Source organism: Pinus tabuliformis, chromosome 9, assembly GCF_031772625.1.
Source record: "Pinus tabuliformis cultivar Carrire ecotype Pingquan chromosome 9, CPIR1, whole genome shotgun sequence".
NCBI lineage: Eukaryota > Viridiplantae > Streptophyta > Pinopsida > Pinales > Pinaceae > Pinus > Pinus tabuliformis.
In genome coordinates, this window is record NC_142307.1 from 1,102,296,122 (window position 1) to 1,102,318,439 (window position 22,318).

The 22,318-nt window shown below is 37.9% G+C and overlaps 1 protein-coding gene across 1 annotated transcript in view; it reads right to left on the reverse strand.

The window, feature by feature from the left end:
- Window positions 1-3,958: 3,958 nt before the first annotated feature.
- Window positions 3,959-22,318, reverse strand: part of LOC149152513 (uncharacterized) — a 98,609-nt gene continuing 80,249 nt past the window's right edge. The window contains exon 2 of the mRNA XM_089439886.1: window positions 3,959-4,445. Within this exon, the coding sequence (XP_089296012.1) occupies window positions 4,402-4,445 (44 nt within the window). The 3' untranslated portion in view covers window positions 3,959-4,401. The remainder of the gene's footprint in view (window positions 4,446-22,318) is intronic.

The following is a 22,318-nucleotide window of genomic DNA, read 5'->3' on the forward strand; positions in this document are numbered from 1 at the left end:
TGGAATTTTGTAACGACTTGTTAGCATAAGACTGGATTGAGGTTACATCACTATTATTTGGAACATCAATTTGTTGTTTCTAGTTTGAATGGTACCGATACGTAGCATGATTGATTGGTCTACTCTCGTGATTCAGATGTCGATATGGAGTTTTTAGATTTTCTTCTAGCGAAGATGTTGTTGAATTGGTTATGGAACATTCACTTGAGATGTCCATTATCTGAACTGCAACATCTAAGTGTGTTGTTTCTTCAATTGACTTGTCTTCTTGAGTTGTCATATTCACTAGATCGATATTCGTTCCCTTATTTTCAACTTGGACTACTACCACTGGAGATTCCAATGCTCCTCCTTGAGTGAATTGTTCCAACTTATCTTTTAATGCTTTCTTATCATCCTTAAGCTTCTTAATTTGAGTGAGTAGAATTTGATTACGGTTTTTCAGTCATAAAAGTTCTTTGATTTCTGATTTATCAACCTTATTTTCAGTGTTTTGAATTTTAAGATTTTCATCTTTTAGATCTTTGATTTGTTCTCATAAATTTTTATTAAGGTTTTTTAAACGCAAAATTTCCTCTTCTTGTTCTGATAAGTGCTTCTTGAGTTCTTTCTTTGTGACCTTAGTCTTCTTCACTTGCGCAAATAATCTTTCGACGTGGTCCTTGAGACGAGAATTTTCTTCGTCATTTTCCATTATTTCTTTGTAATGCATATCCACAAATTCAGCGTATTGTCGCTTAAGTATTGTGATTTCTTGTTTTACCTCTCTTTGGAATTGTTTTTGTTCATTACTTAGAAATTCCATTTTTTTTTATTGATTTAATAATCCTTTTAAGTATATATAAAATTTATATTAAATTAATATATATACTATATACCTCACCTCTTTTGACTTGAATGTGGCACTTCCCGACTTTTGAATTTGGACTTTGTATATTAATTTTTTTTATTTTTTTTTATTATACATTTTTATGATGTCACCACACTTAATATAAACTTTTATGATGTCACCACACTTAATAAATATAAAGGTCACGTCTTTTCATATGACAAGGTCACGATGTTCACCAAACTTTTTAAGTAAAAAGTAAAACTTACTTTTCATGTAAAGAGATTTTGTATTCCTTTCGTTTTCTTTTACTTTTAAAATACCATGGGCAATTACTATGGGTTGTTTCTAAAACCACGGGCTTCTACCAGGTAATTTTAATTTATTTATTTTTAATTTGATTTTTTTATATTCTTTTATTTTTTATTTTTTACTTTTTCTTCTTCTTTTTTTTTAAATCTATTTACTTATATTTTTTTTATGGCCAAAGGTCAACTAGCAAATTGGAGACCCTCATATTTTAAGGATGTTCATATTCTTCCATTCCCATAGCCGAGAATGAGCCTTGTGGGACGGAATGCATTTCACTTTGTGGAGGATGGCAAGGAGTTGTAGGACAGTGCATGGAATTAAACAAAACAAAAAGATCTTATGAGGGGTGCAGAAATGGGTCTCACCGTGGTTCGAACATGGGCCTTTAATGATGGTGGATAGAATGCTCCTCAACAGTTACCTGGAATTTCCAATAAGAGGGTTTTCCAGGCCTTAGATTTTGTTATTATGGAAGCATCCAATTTACAAAACCCTCTTCGCCCTCTCGAATTTGATGACATTTATTATCCATATACATCCCTTGTTATGGAAGAAGTCGAATTGGGTAGCCAAATTCTCAAGTTTGTCAATTGAGTCAACATTCCAACAAAAATCATGCAAAAAGTGACAAGTATCACCATTTTGCTTGGTCAATGCTGCAGCAATGGAACCTCTTGTGAGGACACTACAAGAGAGCGAGTGGTATATATCGGAAGAAGTTACGAATTTTACAGAGGTTCGAAATTACTATCCAACACCGATTGGAGTTAATCCCCTGGCTACAAAATGCCCTTTTTGGAACATAAGTTTACCCCAGCTCTGCGAATCACAGTGAATTCTGGCAAGAATTTTACTTATCTAGGCTAAAGGCCAAGCTGAAAGCCAAATTTTATGAATATGGATAATGGAGATTCATATCCATTTTTATGAATATGGATGATGGAGATTCATATCCATTCTCGGATGCATTGTCATGATTATCATAAAATGTTTTTATTTGATCCTATTGAAGAAATAGTTCACGATATCCCTGTTGTTTAATTTTATCAGAACACAACAAGTGAGAACCCAAGTTTGTTCTAACCAAATAGTGAAAAAGTTTGCTAGGACTTTAGAGCTATATTTTGTTGATAATGTAGAATCCATGCAAAGGGCATAATCTATTGCATGGGCAAGCCTATTATCGACTTCTTGAATACCTTGGGTCATTAGAATCCATTCACTAATCGGTGAAAGTGACGAGAGAGATGTTGAAAAATGTAACTAGTGTCAGTCTTCATAATTGTATTTCTCATAAAAAAAAAAAAAAAAAATTATTGTAAAAGAAAATTGACTTATTAAAACATAGGTTTCATGCTTGGGTCATTGGTCAATAGGTCAAAGCATCCATTGTGTACTCTAGGATTTTTGTATTAAGTCAAATTCAAAGTCATAATACCCTTCATGGGATCCTTATATCAAAGAAGAAAAAATTGGTGTCAAAATAGTCTCCTCTACCAAGTTAGCTCCATCTCCTTCAAGTCGGCCTACCTTTCATCAAGTCAGCTTCGTAAAGGATGTCACAACCACTATAAATTGCAATGTAACTTGGCCTATTGAAGGATGATCATAAAGATTTTGATCTGAAGTTGAAGAAGACAGAAAAGGAGTACGGCATCCCTAGAAAAGAAGAAAAACTCAGAAAAGATGAAGGATACCCTATTCTATCTCTCACGTGTAAAGAAGGACGAAAATTATAATTTGTTGAAGGATCGAAAAAGTTGCAAACCTGTAGTTGAGGGCCGAAAACCAGAAAGAGAAAAGTTTGACATTCATTGAAGAGCTGACTTGGTGGTTGGAAGAAGTCCTATGTTTTGGTCAATGTTCCTGGCAGTCTCAGTTTGAATTGAATCTACTAGTGGAAGAGTTTCACTGGGTTTTCCCCTTCATAGGGGTTTTACCCTGGCTAAGTGCCTCCATCTTGTGTTCTCATGTTGACTTTGTGATCTTCTTGATTGGCATCTATCTTGATAATTGAAAACTAATATAATCACAAGAACTGTCGTATAAGAGAAATCAAGTTAAGGAAAATCAAACTATATTCTGCCCTAGATTTCTCAACAAGATATTGTCCTCTCATACACTTCGCATGAAAATATCAATACATCGGTTGACATAAAGTCATATGGATTACGGGTGTGAGATTTTTGTTGGTGTATTTACAAAATTATTAGAGAAGGTTCATAATCATTCACCATTGTACCAGCCCATTTTATGATGTAAATACTATGATCAATCATCTTTGTCGAAGTAAGGGTAGCCCGATGGGTTAAGACAGGATGTTAACTCCCTCTCCACCCAAGTTCGATTCCCCGAAATGACAAGTTATGCCTGTTGTGATGAGACTAGAGGAATAGGCAGTCCCAAGGAATCACTCTATTCGTAGTCAATACGGGGCGTCTCGGTTCTTACTAAGTCATATATTCCTGGTATATTCGGCTTGCAGGCTGCTGGATATATTCTTCCTGTTATAGTGGCAGCTGGAAGGTTTGATCCTCAGCCTTGCCCAGATTACTCGAGCAAGTTACCGATTCACCACGGTTTAAAAAAAATTCTTCGCTTAAATAGCAGCATGTTGATGGAAATATTTTAACATTAAGTTACGATGGATGCCCATGATAACATTCAAGTGTATATGATCCGGAGGAGAAAAGTATGGTGAAGAGAACAAAAATTCTGACTGAATGTATATTCGCAGCTACTTCATCTCCTGATAAATAATTATTTCCATCCATTCTTTTTAACAATGCAATACTAGCAACTACAGCATAGCAATCATAAACAATACAACAAAAACTACATGAGTAATGAAGAAGGCAATTTACAGTATTCCTATAATCACATCACAATTCAACATTACATAGAAAAACGTGCACTGGAACATTTCTTGAACGGCATTGCTCATGGGTGAGCAAAGCTGCAACATTTTGATAGAAGATGAATGGCCACAACGTCACTGCTTTTGAATGAGTAGCTCAAAAAGAGGAACTAGGCTTGGTTACAGATGACAAGCAGCTCTCCCAGCTAAATTTAGAGAGACCTGGGCCAAAAAATAAGATTGCCCTCCAATTGGGCAAATACATCCAGAATTTTCTTTCCCATCAATTTCACGTATGATCAATCTGACATAAGTAATAACGATGTATTAAAACTGTTGTGGAAGGGTCACACACTTGGTTTCCTCGTTCACTGAATCTCAAGCAATCAAACTCTCTCTGAAACTACGCTTTTCCATATAACAAGATCTGCATTACAGATGGCATACCTGCAGAATAAATGAATAAATAAATGATTAAGACATGTATACTGATATACGGAAGAAAAAAAAGTACTGGATGATAAACTAGTAGTTAGTATTTAGGGATGAACAGTTCACTTCTCAACATAGAGGTGAACCATTCATAGCAATGAAAACATTGGAGCAATTTTTGCCAATCGGTTCACCCAACCTGGAATGGAGTTCCAACTTCCAAATCAGTTTCAAGTAAATGTAGTTACAACCAACCTGGTATGGAGTTCCGAGTCAATTTCAAGCAATTGTTGTTACAGAAGTGATTATAGTTCTTAGCAATAAGGTGTTAAGTTTCTCTGTTGTAATTTCCTGTGAGCTGCTTTAAGAACTCACTAAGCTGAGGAGGACTAAGAATTGTAAAACCAATCATGTGCCCTAAATGCATACTCTGCACCTTGAACTGCACCCAAACGGTTTCAGATCCCTTTCACATCCACTCTACAAAACATGATTTTACCAACAAAGTATCCACACTAGGACACTGTAAATGGACATTAGACCATAATTATCTAGTGTAAGAACAGAATTTGTAGAAATGCACTATTCACAGACATAGTTATCCAGTGTACAAACATAACTTGTATGCTAAATCATTTGACAAGTCTGGTATACCTTTCCGATTTCAAGACCAAATTCTATCCTTTATCAACTGGCCCAACAATCGCGTATGTTTGGACATTTACCAGATTATCAGATTTCTGGTTTGAATACATTTATCAGATCACTGATATGAGGCCAGCACCAGCACCAGCACCTTTGGCTTCTCAATCATGGCGAATCAGGTACCATGGATTATGTGCAGTTGGTAATGTGCTTATTCTTCCATGAGTATTTCAATTTTCAGTTAATACCATTGAGTTGGAAGATAAATGAACAAAAATGAAAAAACCCCAAATCTTTTAATTAAATTCATGCACATGTGGTAATCCAGTGAACATTCCCCATTTAGGTTGCCATATAACCTGGAATGCCTTTAGGTCATTAGATTGTTTGGGTCAAACAGAAGCTCACTTGTAAATGTTGCATGTTCGACTCGAAGTAAGGTCATCAAGAATGTAACCAAGGTAGAACTACACCTAAATTCTAAGAGTGAAGCAGTTATGTGAAGAGATGGTTTGATATCTAGACTTAGAGTCATGATCTTGTAAATTTAGTCTTTCCACGTACTTGCCCAACATAAATACAGATATAATTGAGTTGTGGCATTTGTAACTAATTTTTTATACAATCTTACGAGGACCAAAAGGCTGATCACACAGTTGAAAACTGAGATATTGAAAGTTTTGAATCTGGAAGATCAATGCATATGACAATAACTGCGTTAAGGGATGTGAAAAGTCAAGTTGAATGTTAATTTGCTGCACACTAAAATTCGTTGCAAGCAGTTAATTAGCTATACTCTATGTTTCATATTTTAAATTGTTAGTTTAGTTGTATCTACATAATGGCACCTGGTGTTGATGTTTGTAGCCCGGGCAGGTACTTCTGCACAGGCCTAAGTGTCTAGACGTGCAAAAATCCCCCAAGATCTCCCTAGACACTTACTCTACTGTGAGCAAAGTATTCTTATAACTTAGCTTAAGTTAGAATTAAGAAAAAAACATAAATATTATGTTGGCTTATTGAGCTAAAGTAAACTTAGGAAAAGTAAATTATTTACTTTAGTGATTATGTTTTAATCTCAGCCCTTGATCTCAAGTGAAACAAGATCTAATCTCGACCGTCAATCACTTTGGATATTAGGGTTAGGGATTTAGCTCAATGTAAAGTTATGTTATGTAAAAAATTAGTTAGATTAGGTTATTATTTAATTTTCAGTTAAATTAGATGAAAGGGCACGATCATAAGATCATGCCCTTTCCCCAAAGGGTGTCCATGGCGGTATATAAGCCAGGCATCCGCAATTGTAAGAATCATCATCTGTCTATTCATTTATTAATAAAGTATTTATTTATATATTCTGCGTATCATTAGTTTTTCTGTTTCATCTGGTATCAGAGCAGGTCGATTCTCTGCCTTCAAAACACAGATTCTCATTGACGCCAACAATCATCGACCTCATCTCTCGCTGTTACCATAACCCTGTTGGCCGTCAGCCGAACCCAGACCTCCGCTCTGCTTGTTTCGCAAATCCCACATAGTCATTACCGTTCCGCCACTGCCGCTGCCCGGCGCTGCACAACCATTACCCGACGTGCCTCAGTCCTTCCACTACATGAAACTGTGACTGCACCGTTTTCGAAACCATCCCACCGGAATCTTTACTGCACACCGAAGATCGCACGCTAAGAAGGACCGATACGCTGTGACCAGGCGACGACGTAATAACTGATACCATCAATACGGTGCAACGATTAGTGACACGTCAGGGTTTGTATTAACGAAATTTAATTATTAATAGTATAACCATCAATCAATAAGGGGATACGGTTCAGAAAGCCCTGTATTTTGTTTGAGGTGATAACGTTGAAGTTCCGGCGTCCCTTTTTTTTATCTGCCGTATTATTCTGTGCGGTTATATTCCCGTCCACTGCTATCCGGTCGCTGCAAGTAGTCTGCCACTCGCTTCCGCCTTCCGAAATTGTTACAGCCGCCACTGTCCGCTATTCATCATCGCTCTGTTTCTTTATTACTGCCCACGTCTGTTTCAATTACTGCCCACGTCTGTTTCAAACCGTCGTGTCGCTCCAAGTTAAAGTCGATAGGAGTTTTATTATATATATGCATAATATATATAATTAAATTATATTAAAAATTATATATTATATAATATATATAACTATATTATATTAAAAATTATATATTATATATAATTTTATATACATATAGTTAGTGAACCGTGGTTATATATATTTATAATATATATATAGTTATATTATATATTATACACAATATAAATAATTTAATTAATTAAATTTATTTTAATTAATTAAAAATTATATATATAAAAAAGTTAATTTAATTAATTAAATTTATTTTAATTAATTAAAAGTTATATATATATATATATTAATTTAATTAATTAAATTTATTTAATTAATTAAAAATTTATATGTATAAAAATTATTTTAGCTAATAAAAAAAAAAAGGAAGGAAAAATATTTTAGCTAGCAAATAAATACACGCCTCCTCAAACCCGCTCAATGTCGACAATGACAATGGCGGATTTTCAAAAAAGGTTGTTGGATGCAGAGCAAAAGATAAATAACAACCACGACGAGGTCAGTAAAAGATTAAATGAAGTCGAGAGCAAGCTTGGGGAGCAAGCGGACAAAATCAAAAATCTTGAAGATACGACAAATCGAATAGAGATAAAGATGGAAAGTCAACATGTCCAAACAGGAGTAAACTTCAGAGAAGTCTTATCAATGCTGAAAAGTCTGTGTAAAAGGTCGAATTGTACACCCGAACAACTACTAAAAGAAGGTGAAGAGAATCAAGAACACATCTCGTCAGATTCAACTAAGTCCACAGACTCTCATGACAAAGTTGAATCCCCAAAAAAATCAGCGACACCCCACCAAGAAGCGAGTAACACAGCCTTTACAAACAAACAACTCTGGGATAACTTTACCAATCAACACCCTTTTTTCGCTCAACCAGTAGCAACATAGCAGCGACAGGCAAAAGTCGAGATGCCTAAATTCGATGGAAATGAAAAAAACAATGTTGCATGGATAAATAAAGCAGAAGAATACTTTGAGATATATGACATCACTGACGATGACGAAAAGCTCAGACATGCATCCATGAAAATGGAGGGAGAAGCATATAACTGGTATATGTGGTGGAAAAAGACAACACATGTCATTAGCTGGAGGAAATTTAAAGATGCATTCTTCAAAAGATTCCAAGGTGTAAAGGAAGAAGAGTTCTTTTCAAAACTCATCAAACTACGACAAAAAGGAAGTGTCGATGAATACACTCAAGAATGGGAGACCTTAGTAACACGAGTACCTGGGTTATCAGAATCTCGTCTAATTCAGTCATACATCTCGGGACTCAAAACCCATTTACAAGCAGAACTTGAGATGCATGATATTACATCTATAGAAGAAGCAAGGCGAAAAGCAAAAACAGCTGAAAAGAAATCCAAACCAATATTTTGGTCAACAGCGGAAAAAGCTTATGCAAGACGAAGGATACCCCAGTATGTGGACTCAAATAATACAAGACATGTTCCACCACATCGTCGTGACGATGAAAAATCTAATGTGGAAATGCAAAGGATAAAAGAGGGTAAATGTAAACGCTGTGGTGAGAAGTGGGACCCCAAACATAGATGTGCTAAAGGAAAAGAACCAAAGAACCTATATAATTGTGAAGCAACCAATGACTCAAACAGTGAAGATTATGACATAGAAGACATAGAAGACGCCCCAGAATTCTCACCAGAATTAGATGACGGAAGTATTCTGCAAGTGTCATTATCAGCTATGACAGGTATATCACAACCTCAGACTTTAAAGTTAAAAGGACACATAAAGAAGAACAACGTAGTGGTTCTCATCGACTCTGGAAGCACACACAATTTTTTAGATGCAACCTGTTAGGATATTCCGACACATAGGAAATAGTTAAGTTCAACTTGGTCTAGTATAGAGTTAGGTATAGAGTTAGGTAAAGTGTGTTTCTTTACCGTTGTACATTTTGTAACTTACAATCCGACGGTCACGATATGTAGTGATCCGACGATTCATTCTCTCCTCGGTATTACCGACACTTGATCCGTGGCTTGACACCCGATTGGTCCATGAGTTCTATTTAAAGCGCATGGAGGGTCATTGTTCGGGTAATCCGTGCATGAGAGAAGCTTATGTAAATTTTCATTCTTTGATTAATAAATTCCCTGTAGTACCCACGTTGGGACAGGTCGTGGACTGTTTCCCTCTTTGAGGGTTTTAACCACATCAAAAATACTGGTGTATTGATCTGTGATCTGGTTGTGAGCGGTGTCCTTTTGGTATTCTTTCTGAGGAACTTACCCTGTAAATTCCTACACAACCGTGGCAAAGAGACTCAATATCTTTTCATTTCCCTTACCAAACATGAAAGTGATGATAGCTAATGGTAAGAAGATTGAAAAGGTAGGGAAATGCCATAAGGTCAATTTGCAGATTCAAGACTTTAATCTAGAGTCTCCATTCTTCACGGTACCGTTAGGAGGAGTAGATGTAGTCTTAGGTGTCCAGTGGTTACGAACCTTAGGTACTTATGCCGCTAACCACCAAGTACAATTTATAAAATTCAAATGGGGAGGTCAGAAGTACAAACTACATGGATTCCAAGCACCCGAAATCAAGTTGTATCATCATCTCAAATGATGAAGCTGAGTCGAAGAAGAGCACCTGCTTATGCAGTACAATGTCACCAGTTAGAAATGTTATCTGCAAATATGACCAGAGAAGAGTCACCAGAGATACAAGATTTGATTCGGAAGCATGAAAAAGTATTTGAAGACCTACCTATGAAGATGCTGCCTAATAGGGAAATTGAGCATACAATAGAAGTCAAGGCAGGGTCAGACCCTGTCAACATCAAGTCATACCGATATCCACATCACCAAAAAACAGAACTTGAGAGATTAATCCAAGACCTTTTAAAGTGTGCGACCTTGATCATCTTAGAATATCTGATCAAGTGGAAGTACTTACCCGAAGAAAACGCCTTCTGGGAGAATGAATCATTCTTCAACAACATCTGTCGTTACTTATGCTTTGAGGACAAAGCATTCTTTCAAGAGGAAGGCAATGTTATGTAAAAAATTAGTTAGATTAGGTTATTATTTAATTTTCAGTTAAATTAGATGAAAGGGCACGATCATAAGATCATGCCCTTTCCCCAAAGGGTGTCCATGGCGGTATATAAGCCAGGCATCCGCAATCGTAAGAATCATCATCTGTCTATTCATTTATTAATAAAGTATTTATTTATATATTCTGCGTATCATAAGTTTTTCTGTTTCAAGTTACAAAAGCAAAGCTAGGAAGAGGGAGAAGATAAAATACAACAGCACAAGATTGAGAGAGGCTTCTCAATAAGTGTGTTAGGTTTGAGGAAGGGGCAGCAAGGAGATCTAGATCAGCCAATGAGGATTGATCAGCTGGATCAGATCTATTGTTGTATGTAATTCCTTAGTTGGGCCATTTTCCTAGAAAGGGATCCCAAGTAAGTTCAGAAGCTTAATGAAGTACTCAGATTGGGCAGAATCTGTGTCATTTATACGATTGAGATTGGTACTTTTGCTTTCCGCTGCATTTTTTTTTGTGTTAGAAACCTAGTTGGGCATTTAAATCAGTAGATCAATTTCTCTGCTATAATTTAAGTGTTGGGTGCTAGGTTTGCAGAAACCTAACATGGTATCCGAGCAGAAACTCTGAAGACCAATTTTGAAATCACATGTGCCAAGTTCGTATTGGATCATCGGGGCCAAGTTTGACCGCAATTGTATGAGCGAAATTTTTTTAGGGGGTCGAAGTAAATCAATCAAATGACTCTATACATGAAGTGAAATTTTTTTAGAGCCGAAAATCTTTTTTGGTTGAGTTGGAGAAAGACAAAAAAAAATCATGGGAGGCCAATTTTTTTTGAAGGAATGAATTTATTTAATAAAAAAAAGGAGGCGGTTGGACAAGGAAACAGCCACCTAGCTATCAGAGCAGCTGGAAGCCACCAAGGACTGCAAGTCGGGGCACAGGGACAGCCACCAACCAAGACAATGGCCACATATCGCAGGGGCCAAGCTGATAAGAGCAACACATGGGAGCAGGCAAAGGCAACTGTAAGAAAAGATCAATCGCCAGAGAAAATGCACGATGCCAGTCGAGAGGGTGGCACAGGCTCGACGGTGGCAGAGTCATGTTGACTGTTTGCGTGAGGAGAAGACAATGGTTCGGTGGCATGATAGGTTAGAACGGGGCACGAGGTCAAGCAACCAATGACAATAGGTTGAGGGCCCAACCACAACTAGCAGCAGGCTATAGTTCGAAGTGGTCGAGCAGGAGCTGCCGCTACCAAAAGACAAAATGCGGATAGGGTCGGCGATGTGCAGATGGAGATACCACCGCAGGAGGGGGACAGGTTGCCAAACTGTAGGCCGACAACAAAGGTTGTCAAAGTCCACTAGCGGATCGACCAACACAACAACGTAGTGTAAGCCCACAGAAGGGGGAAGGCTTGCGAGTAAGGAAGCAACACAACCAAACTAGCTACAACCAAAAACTAGTAGAGGTCGTCTGTCATGTAGATAAGTGCAACAAGGGACAATGTGAGGCCCAAGAGTGGCTCCAGCAACAAGAAAAAGTCAGCTGGTGTAGGAGCAAAGAAAGAGTAGCTAGTTGCAAGCCAACAAGGCGCACAAGCTGCCAGGTGTAAGGGGTAGACAAAAAGAATAAAATTTGATTTTTGCAATATGTACAACCAACTCAGACAATAAACCACACTTGTCAGGGTTGAGTAGTCCAGCTGAAGTAGCAGAGAAATAAAGCCATGCCACCAGCGGCCAGAGAAAAGGCAGCAGGGCAAAAAGGCATTGTGATTGGCGAAGGTCAACCCTTAAAGGGAGAGAGGGAGACCGTACCAATCAAGATGTGGTATAAATTTTTCATTGATTTTCTAATGGCATCAATTGATCTAAGGTACGAGGATAGGTTAGATGGGGCCTCTAACTTCAGTCCGTGGAAGGAGAGGATAATGCTAGTTCTCAAGGAGAACAACCTATGGGAGCTTGCAACCACTAAGATTACAACTCCTTCAGATGCTACATCTCTGGTAGCTCACGAGTTGAAAGACATGAAGGCCAAACGTATCATCATGGATGGTGTGAAGGATCACATAATGAAGAAGGATAGTCCCTTTGAGATGTGGACTGCTCTGATGAACTTATATCACAGCGACAACCAAAATAAATAAAAAAAGGTGTTGAGGGAGAAGCTCATGAACATCAAGATAATTGAATCAGACATCGTGGCATCATACCTCACAAGGGTTTAGAAAGTTCAAGATAAGCTTGGAGTTGTTGGGGTAGTCTTGCCAGATGATGAACTTATAAGGACAACCTTGAGTGACTTCTCAAAAATCTTAGGATCCCTTTGTAACAGGCATTCTATCAAGAGAAAATCTACCAGATTGGAATAGACTGTGGGATGACTTCACCCGAAAGAGGCTCTGGGAGAAATCCTTGTTTGAAGGACAGTAAAAGAGTGGAGATGATGGGAACTTTGCTCTTGCTAGTTACGTAATGAGGAGAAAAGATTCGAACAACAAGAGTGAGGAGTCAATCTCACAGCAGAAGAAGAAGGACTTGACCAAGGTAAAGTGTTTCGCTTGTCATAAGACGCAACACTATGCTTCACAGTGTCCATAGAGGAAGAAAGGGGGAAAGGGCACGCAACCAGCTATAGCTGCATTGGCAAAAGCTCAGGAGGAGTTTGGCAAGAAGTTCGAGATGAAATTTGTAATTGTTTCCTACCTTACCTCGAGCACATTACTAGTGAGTGTCTAGCTTTCAGATAACAGAGCCACAAGGCATATGACAAGAACACGGGATAAATTTGACAACTTGACCGAGTGGAGTTTAGTGATGATGCCAAACATGCAGTTAAAGGAGTTGGAACAATGATATTCCAACTCGAGTCAAGCGGTAGGATGGAAGTGAAGGACGTGTTGTGGGTGTTGAAACTTAGGAAGAGTTTGTTCTTAGTCCCCATGATGGAGAAGAAGGGGTTTTGTGCTGCTTCCTGAAATGGAAAGGTATTAATCAAACCCAGAATATCTAGCTCTAATAAGGGACATGTCTTCGGAGTTAGAGAGAGCGACATGTATAGGTTGAAGGGCCAACCTATTCGAGCAAAGGCACGAAGCAAAGTAGTGACAGAAAACAAGGAGCAGGCAACTCCGAAGGTTGAGCAGCTTAGAGGGAATCATCCTTTAGGTTCAGGAGGGGAGGAGCAGTCGACAGCCTCCCCCAAATCCGTTAAGGTCTCTTGGTACAAGATGACCTTACAAGATGTTCAAGAGCAAGAGGCTTCTAGGGACCAGGCCAAGGACAATCAGATTTTGAGGATGTTTTCAGACCAGAGGGTAGGAAAGGCTTCCAGTTCAAAGGGAGTAGCCAAAGCAATGGATGCAGGAGCAAAGTTAGTTTTAGGTGGCAAAAGTACCTCCCTCGCTAAGAGGAAGCGTTGATGTTTGTAGCTCGGGTATGTACTTCTGCACAGGCCCAAGGGTCTAGGCATGTAGAAGTCACCTAATATCTCCCTCGGCACTTGCTCTAGAGTAAGCAAGGTGTTACTTGAAACTTAACCTAAGTTAGACTTACGAAAAACACATAATTATTATGTTGGCTTATTGAGCTAAAGTAAACTTGGGAAAAATAAATTATTTACTTTAGCGATTATGTTTTAATTTCAAGCATCAATCTCAAGTGAGGTGAGATTTAATCTTGGTTGTCAATCACTTTGGAGATTAGGGTTAGGGATTTAGCTCAATGTAAAGTTATAAAAGCAAAGCTAGCAAGAGAGAGAAGACACAACACAACAACACAAGATTAAGAGAGGCTTCTCAATGAGTGTGTTGGGTCATAGGAAGGGGTAGCAAGGAGATCCAAATCAGCCAAGGAGGGTTGATTAGTTGGATCAGATCCAATGTTGTATGTAATTCCTCAGTTGGGCCATTTTCCCCGAAAGGGAGCCCAAGTAAGTTCAAAAGATTAATGAAGAACTCGAATTGAGCATAATTTGTGTCATTTATGCAATTGACATTAGTATTGTTTACATTCCACTGCTTTTTTTGTGTGTTAGGAACCTAGTTGTGCATTTAAATCAGTAGATCAATTTTTCTACTAGGAATTTAAGTGTCGAGTGCTAGGCTTGCAGAAATCTAATGCTTGGATTGTTGCAGGTGCCATTGCTTATGTCCAATTGTAGAGCAATTATTTTCACTAGAATATGCATCACAACATCAATAACCTCTATTGGTATAATTTTCACACTCACCAGTACATTTCCATGCAAGTATAGATAAAATCATCAAACCTATAGGTTACTGGGGAATAATTGAGAGGCTTGGTTTATGATACCTAGTTCTTTTATGTGTGTTCCAATAGATCTCTCACACAAGTTGCCATCAGAAATTCACTTACATCTACCATGGCTAGTACATATTCAACTATGATTTACCTTTCGAATCCTTGTTTCCCTGTTATTTTCCCAATGATCTGATTAAAGATTGTCCATTGATGCAACCTGCTACGCCAAATAAGCCACAGGGTTTCCATAACAACAACGCACATAGTTCACAACTGAAAAATTCTCTATTTAGCTCCAGCCTTAACATGGTCAGCATAGGGATGATGGGTGGACCATGCAATGGGGTTACTGTGATTGACACCTGAAAGCCAGATAAAGTATGGTCTTTGGCTCCAACACCAAACCCACAACCCACATGACAAAGTTTATCTTTCTCCCTATAAACATGGTAGGTCAACAGACTTAAATGATCTTCTCCCACAATGGAACTTGAACATGCAATCCTGCATACACTTTTGTAACTACATGACCTTTTGCAACAACATATGTGTATTTGCAATCTATTCACATTTCATCCATTTCCTCCCCTAACATGGTATTTATGTGGGACTTGTGTTAAGAATTAACATGGGCAAGACGAGACAAGCAAATTGGCAGAAAAGGCCTAAAGTCTTTGTGTTTTCTTCTATTGATCTCAAAATATGAATTTATAATACATCAATGGACCTTCTAGATCTTCTAGATCTAGATCACACTGACAACTCATCAATGGATCATCATGACACCTCATCAAGATAAGAATTAGAATTGTATTTTCGGACTTTGTGATTGTCTAGGGACTCACTCACACATTCCCCCCCAATCACAAGTCTAAATAATTGTACAACACATTCACTAATAAATTTTGTCATCTTCAATCTGAAATTGATGAATTGAGTTTTGATGAAGATATGTCTGAAAACCTGCCAACATCTAAATGTCTGGAAGTGATCAACTACTATGTTTGAACATATCTGTTGAAATGATTGTTGAAGAGACCATTTGCTATGATGAAATTCTCTATTGTTAAATGAATGTTGATTGATTTGACTGATTTGACTTTCAATAGTTGATTCTTGAAAGGATCCAAGCTAGAGTTTTGAACTCTTTAAGTGGTGGTTTTTCTAGTTGACCTTTGAAATATGTCGTGGTTTATGGATGACCACTTATGATACTGCTTTGATTTGAATAATGTGGTGGTTTATGGGTTACCACTAACCATCTTCAATCCATCAATTTACTCCCCCCTAAAAGTGTAGGAGAGTTTTTTTTATCATAGTGTTCCCCACCCTTAAGGTGTGAAGAGTACCATCTTTCTTTGGAATTACTAGTTGAAAACTTTTTTCTTTGTTCATTTCTTCAGGCAACTTTATCCTTACCTCTGCCTTGACCAGAATATAGGACTTATGCAACTTTTTTACTTCTTGATTCCATTTCCAATGGTTTATCCATTTGTAATTCACTGTTTTCTTAACTTTCTTTTGCTTTCGACATCTTTCTGATAGATGACTTGTCTTCCCACAATGAAGATAAGGATCGAAATCGAAACACTAACTCTCCATTGTTGCAGAAAGTGTAACTGGGTTTGGTCTTCATAAATGTAATTTTGATATTTGTATTTATACAAGAAAAGAAATATTATTTTTGTTATATTTATCAATGAGTTTCTTGCTAATTGAAATAGGTCTAGCAAATTTCAAAGTGTTATAGGTAAGTCAAAGAGTCAAAAGAAAATGTTGAGACCCTTAAGGGCATGTTACACCATGTATATATTTGTATAAGAGTCAAAATAATACCTCCAAGCAAAGTCACAAGTCCTCCATGCAACGACATCACCAAAAGAAGCAATTCCGAAGAAGAAAAGTCAAGTCAGCCTACAGTCTCCTAGTCGGCCTCAAGTTGGCCTAAAGGAGGGACAAACCTCTATATATAGAGGTTGTCCACTCCTCCAACGACAAGCAATCATACCTCTGAAATCAGCGAGCAAGAGAAGCCGAGTAAAGGGTGAAGAAAGACAAGTATAAGGAGCCTCTAGTGCAGCGAAGAAGGAGGAGACATAACCGAAGTTTAAAGGACTATTTTTAGGGTGAATTGCAGTCACACGTGCGAGGAAAGGAGGGTTGTTTGCGGTCACTACAGCAGCAACATCACAGTTGCTCATCTCTCATTGTTTGGGCTAGAAACTTAGGCCTATAAGGCCTCCTACTCAAGCGAAGAAGAGGCTCTCTCAAGCGAAGGAGAAAAGAGTCAAATACACAAGGAAACCTCTCACACGTGCGAGAAACTAGGGCTGCAATACTGTCACATCAAGTCTGCAACCTCACATCAAGAAGGAGCTCGGTTGGTCAAGAGAAGGAAGGTATCCTCATTAGTGAAGGACCTCACTAAGGATCAAAGATAAAGTATCTCTTCTAAGAGCTAACATAACAAGGACTATCATCAGTTGCCGAAAGAAGGGAGACGAAGTGTTGGGAAATGAAGTGCAAGAAGAAGGAAGGATTTGACTTGTGCTTGGAGGATATTCTTGTTAAGGGTCTAGGGTTTGGCATTGATCAATAGAAGCTTCAATAAGAGAAATTTACGAAAGGGTTTTCCTCTCTAAGAGAAAGAGCTTTTGCCCTGGGAGAGAGCCAACATCTTGTGTTCTTGTTTCTTGTGTTTTGGTAGCAATTTAATGAAGTAAACACACATACATTAATAAGAAGAGAAGAAGATTAAGCTGACAAGATAAATTGTAAAAGTGCTTCACAAATTGTTATCAAGTCTAGAAGAATCCTACTATATCCAATTGCCTTAGATTCTTGAACATGGTATCAGAGCTAAGGTGACACATCAAGGAAGCACTTCTCAAGAACAACTACAAGGTTGAAGCATCAAGCCAAGAAGTCTCAAACACATCAAGGACAAGAAGGTCTACCATCTACTATTCATCAAGGAAGACTACTAAAGAGAAGCCTTTCATATAAAGGCACCTTCAAGAAGATCAAGTCAAAAAGGGACCTACATCAAGCTACACCATCTTCAAGGGAAGAAGAACTACAAGACAAGTCATCACTCTCCAAGCAAATCTCATCATCAAGCAAGTCTATTTGAAGAAAGAAATTTGAAGAGCATCAAGATCCAAGAAGGCAAGCCATCAAGTCTTCAAGAAGAAAGCAAGTCCACTACATCTCAAACTCTATCAAGTAAGTATATATGTCCCCTCCTAAACATACATCAATGTCTTTTTGCAAGGAAAGCAACAAATTGGTTGGGACCACTAACTTCCTTACATGGAAGAAGAGGACTGATTTACTTCTCAAAGAGAATGAACTTCTAGACCTCATCAAAGGGAATACCACTATCCCTGCTAAGGAACAAACTCAAGCCTTAGCCAAGTACAATAAGGATGATACAAGAGCTCAAAGGATTCTAATAGAACCTATCAAAGACTCTCTCATTCCTTATGTCTCCAAATTTGAAACATCAAAAGAAATCTATGATAAACTAATTGAGCCATTCTCGGTAAGCACGGCTGGAGAAGTGATATCTCTACGAAATGATTTGTACAAGATGAAGATATCAAAGGAAGGAATAGCTCCCTACTTCATGAAGATCTCTGAGATGAGAGATCAACTTCAAGAACTAGGAGAAGTCATGTCTGACAGAGAAATGACAATTGTAGTACTCAATGCTCTACCTGAGGATTGGAGCAACTTGCCAACTTCACATCAAGCATATATGCCAAGAAGGAAGCTACCCCACAAAGTGAACTATGGTCTCTATGCAAGATAGAGGAAACTAGACTCAAAGCCAAGGATGATGTGGGATTAAAGGAGAAAGCATTTGCTACCATGGCCAAGAGAAAGGGAAAAATTGGCAAATTTGGTCCACAAAGAACAAGCAATAGAGATATGTCCAAAGTCCAATGCTTTGGATGTCAAGAATATGGACACTACAAAAGGGATTGTCCCAAACTTAAGAAGGACAACAACAACAAGAGAAAAAGAGAAGAAGCTCACATAACTCAAGAAGTGAAAGAAGAAGACAAGAAGCAGAAGAAGGAAGATCCTCCAGATCTCTACTATGACTAAGTCAACCTCTTTACTTAAGTCTTCTTTCAAAGTTTTGAGTAGCATAGGAGCATATAGAGATAGGATAGAATGCATGGTTAAGTAGCATCTTCTAGAATATAGGAGCATGGTGTAGATATAGCTCAAGATATTCATGTAGAAGGAGCATACCTATTATAGGACCTCATCCACAATGAAAGAATAATTGATCATGATTAAAATCTTAGAAGGCCTCTATCATCAAAAGGAAGAAACATTTGCAGGATAAGGGTCTTCAAGATCCTCTGATAGAATCTTCAAAAGAAGGTTCATAAATAAGAGTAGATGTTTCATTGGGAGTCCCATTCATGGGATTCAAGAAAGAATGATATGCAGGCAAGAAAAGATGAAGCAAGAAAGGCTACACCAATCAAGAAGAACCATCAAATGAAGCCAAGATGATCAAAGCATAATCAAGATGAGGTATGTATGCATCAAAGTTTAAGTCATGTCATCATATATATTATTGGGTCATGGGAATAGTTCTAAAGCATGATCAAGTATAAAAGGATCTCTTTCACCAATGACATGCTCGAAGGCATGTACTACAATGCAATGAAGGTCAACATGAAGAAGTGCTCCCATAAGGAGTATAAGGTGGTTGACTAATCAATCCAAAAAGAAGCAAATGAAGAAAGAGATCAAGCATGTGAAGAACACCATGGTCACAAAGAATCACTATCTAACAAGATCCATTAAAGACATCTCCCGAAAGAAGGCATGACAACTCTGACAAAGAAAGAAAAAGAGCAAAGGACCCTTGACACCTATAAAGGCCTTGGAGATATTAAGGTACAAATAATTGATTCGACTCTACAAAGATGTCATGATGAAGAAGCCATCCAGCAAAAGCATTATTCGATGTTGAAGCAATATCAGGATAAAGTCATGAAGGGCTACTAAATCGAAGTATGGGAACAAGCAAGTACAACTAAGCATCTATGTGATAAATATTTCGAGGCATAGTCAGATGACAAAGGAGTAGCCAAATGACGAAAGACCCTGACATATATCAAGAAGGCCACTTTCCACAAAGGAAGGAATGACATGAAAAAGTCAAGAAGGAAAGTGATCGATGGTCGGTGCCCTACCAAGAAGAAGTTCAAACAAAGACTTCGTGGCATCAAAAGAAAGGAGGTCAAGCAGCGGAAGGACCCACGAAGAAGAAGTTGTTGATGAATGGACAAGTCCCTAGCTAAGAGGGAGTTCTAACAAGTTACTAATTACAAAGGAGCTTGGGCAAGTTCCTTGACAGACGAAACTTGGGCATGTCTTCCTCAATTAAGAGGAAGAGATGGACACAACATTCTTGTCTTCACTTGGGAAGAAAGAATGGAAGGATTGGGTAATCATCTGGCATCCGATACTCTTTGAGGATGTGTAGGGCATCCAAGACAATAATAGGCAAGACGACTGATATTCTTTAATAGTTGGAAACCCAAGACAAGAATAGTCCTAGAAGTTCATACTCAGTGAGCACCCGGGTGGGTATGTACCTTGAGAGACAATCACTAAGGTGTTTATAAGTCATTGGTCTCGCCAACATTGTGCTCTGATCTTATTAGAGATAGAGATGTTAATCAAAGCCTTGCTATGAACAACGTTGGTTGCTATGATTCTATAACATATGGATTGCCAATCCGGTTTCTCTTATGTGAATTCTTCAAGATTGAAAAATAGCCAAACAGCTTGTAATGATCTATGAATACCTCCCTAGTTAAGAGGGAGTGTTGAAGAAAGTGTAACTAGGTATGGTCTTCATAAATGTAATTTTGATATTTGTATTTATACAAGAAAAGAAATATTATTTTTTTATATTTATCAATGAGTTTGCTGCTCATTGAAATAGGTCTAGCACATGTCAAAGTGTTATAGGTAAGTCAAAGAGTCAAAAGAAAATGTTGAAGACCCTTAAGGGCATGTTACACCATGTATATATTTGTATAAGAGTCAAAAGAATACCTCCAAGCAAAGTCACAAGTCCTCCATGCAACGACATCACCAAATGAAGCAATTCCAAAGAAAAAAAGTCAAGTCAGCCTACAGTCTCCTAGTCGGCCTCAAGTCAGCGTAAAGGAGGGACAGACCTCTATATGTAAAGGATGTCCACTCCTCCAACGAAAAGAAATCATACCTCTGAAATCAGGGAGCAAGAGAAGCTGAGTAAAGGGTGAAGAAAGACAAGTATAAGGAGCCTCTAGTGCAGCGAAGAAGGAAGAGACATAATCGAAGTTTTAAGCATTGTTTTTAGGGTGAACTGCAGTCACACGTGCAAGGAAAGGAGGTTTGTCTGCAGTCACTACAACAGCAACATCACAGTTGCGCATCTCTTATTGTTTGGGCTAGAAACTTAGGCCCATAAGGCCTCCTACTCAAGCAAAGAAGAGGCTCTCTCAAGCGAAGGAGAAAAGAGTCAAATACACGAGGAAACCCCTCACACGTGCGAGAAACTAGGGTTGCAATACTATCACATCAAGTTTGCAGCCTCACATCAAGAAGGAGCTCGGTTGGTCAAGAGAAGAAAGGTATCCTCATTAGTGAAGGACCTCACTAAGGATCAAAGATAAATTATCTCTTCTAAGAGCTAACATAACAAGGACTATCATCAGTTGTCGGAAGAAGAACGAAGTGCCAAAAGAAGGGAGACGAAGTGTCGGGAAACAAAGTGCAAGAAGAAGGAAGGATTTGACTTGTGCTTGGAGGATATTCTTGTCAAGGGTCTAGGGTTTGGCATTGATCAATAGAAGCTTCAATAAGAGAAATTTACGAAAGGGTTTTCCTCTCTAAGAGAGAGAGGTTTTGCCCTGGCAGAGAGCCAACATCTTGTGTTCTTGTTTCTTGTGTTTTGGTAGCAGTTTGATGAAGTAAACACACATACATTAATAAGAAGAGAAGAAGATTAAGCTAACAAGATAAATTGTAAAAGTGCTTCACAAATTGTTATCAAGTCTAGAAGAATCCTACTATATCCAATTGCCCTAGATTCTTCAACATCCATGAGACCATTTCTCTGACAATGCTAGTACTTTTTATCAATACTCTTAACTTCATCAAGAAATCATGCACTCAGAAACTAAATTGGTTTAGAGTAATTTGGAATATGAAAAATGTTGTCTTTCGTGTATCCCAATTTGTGCCGACTTTTGTTGAATGGTATTTCTTCCCAAGGTCTAATAACCATCTTGGAAAGACCATATTCTTGTTATTCTTCTTCTTCACAATTTTATTGCTACTCATATTATGTGCTTGATTCATTGATTCCATTAAGTCATTTGTATCACCCTGTGCATCAGTCACTTGTATTAATTCTTGGGTATCATAAGTAACATCAACTTTTTCCATTATTTCACTTGTATCACATGTTGCATCAAACTTTTGGATTTAGTTTTCAGTACATCTTGTTGCATCAATTGTATCTAGTAGCTCCACTGTGTCACAATTTCATCAACCTATTGGAGTTCACCTGTTTCACAAATTGCATTCACTATTTGGATGAGCTTATGTGTTACATATTGCATCTATATTTGGTGTACATATTTCATCAGTCATATCATCAAGTAGATATTGCTTTTGACTCAATTTTATCTGGATTGCATCACTCAATTGTTCTTTCAGATCCATTTCATTTTCAAGATATTTTGTCGCTGCTAATGTCAACAATTTGATTAATTATTGTTTGATTTTGTTG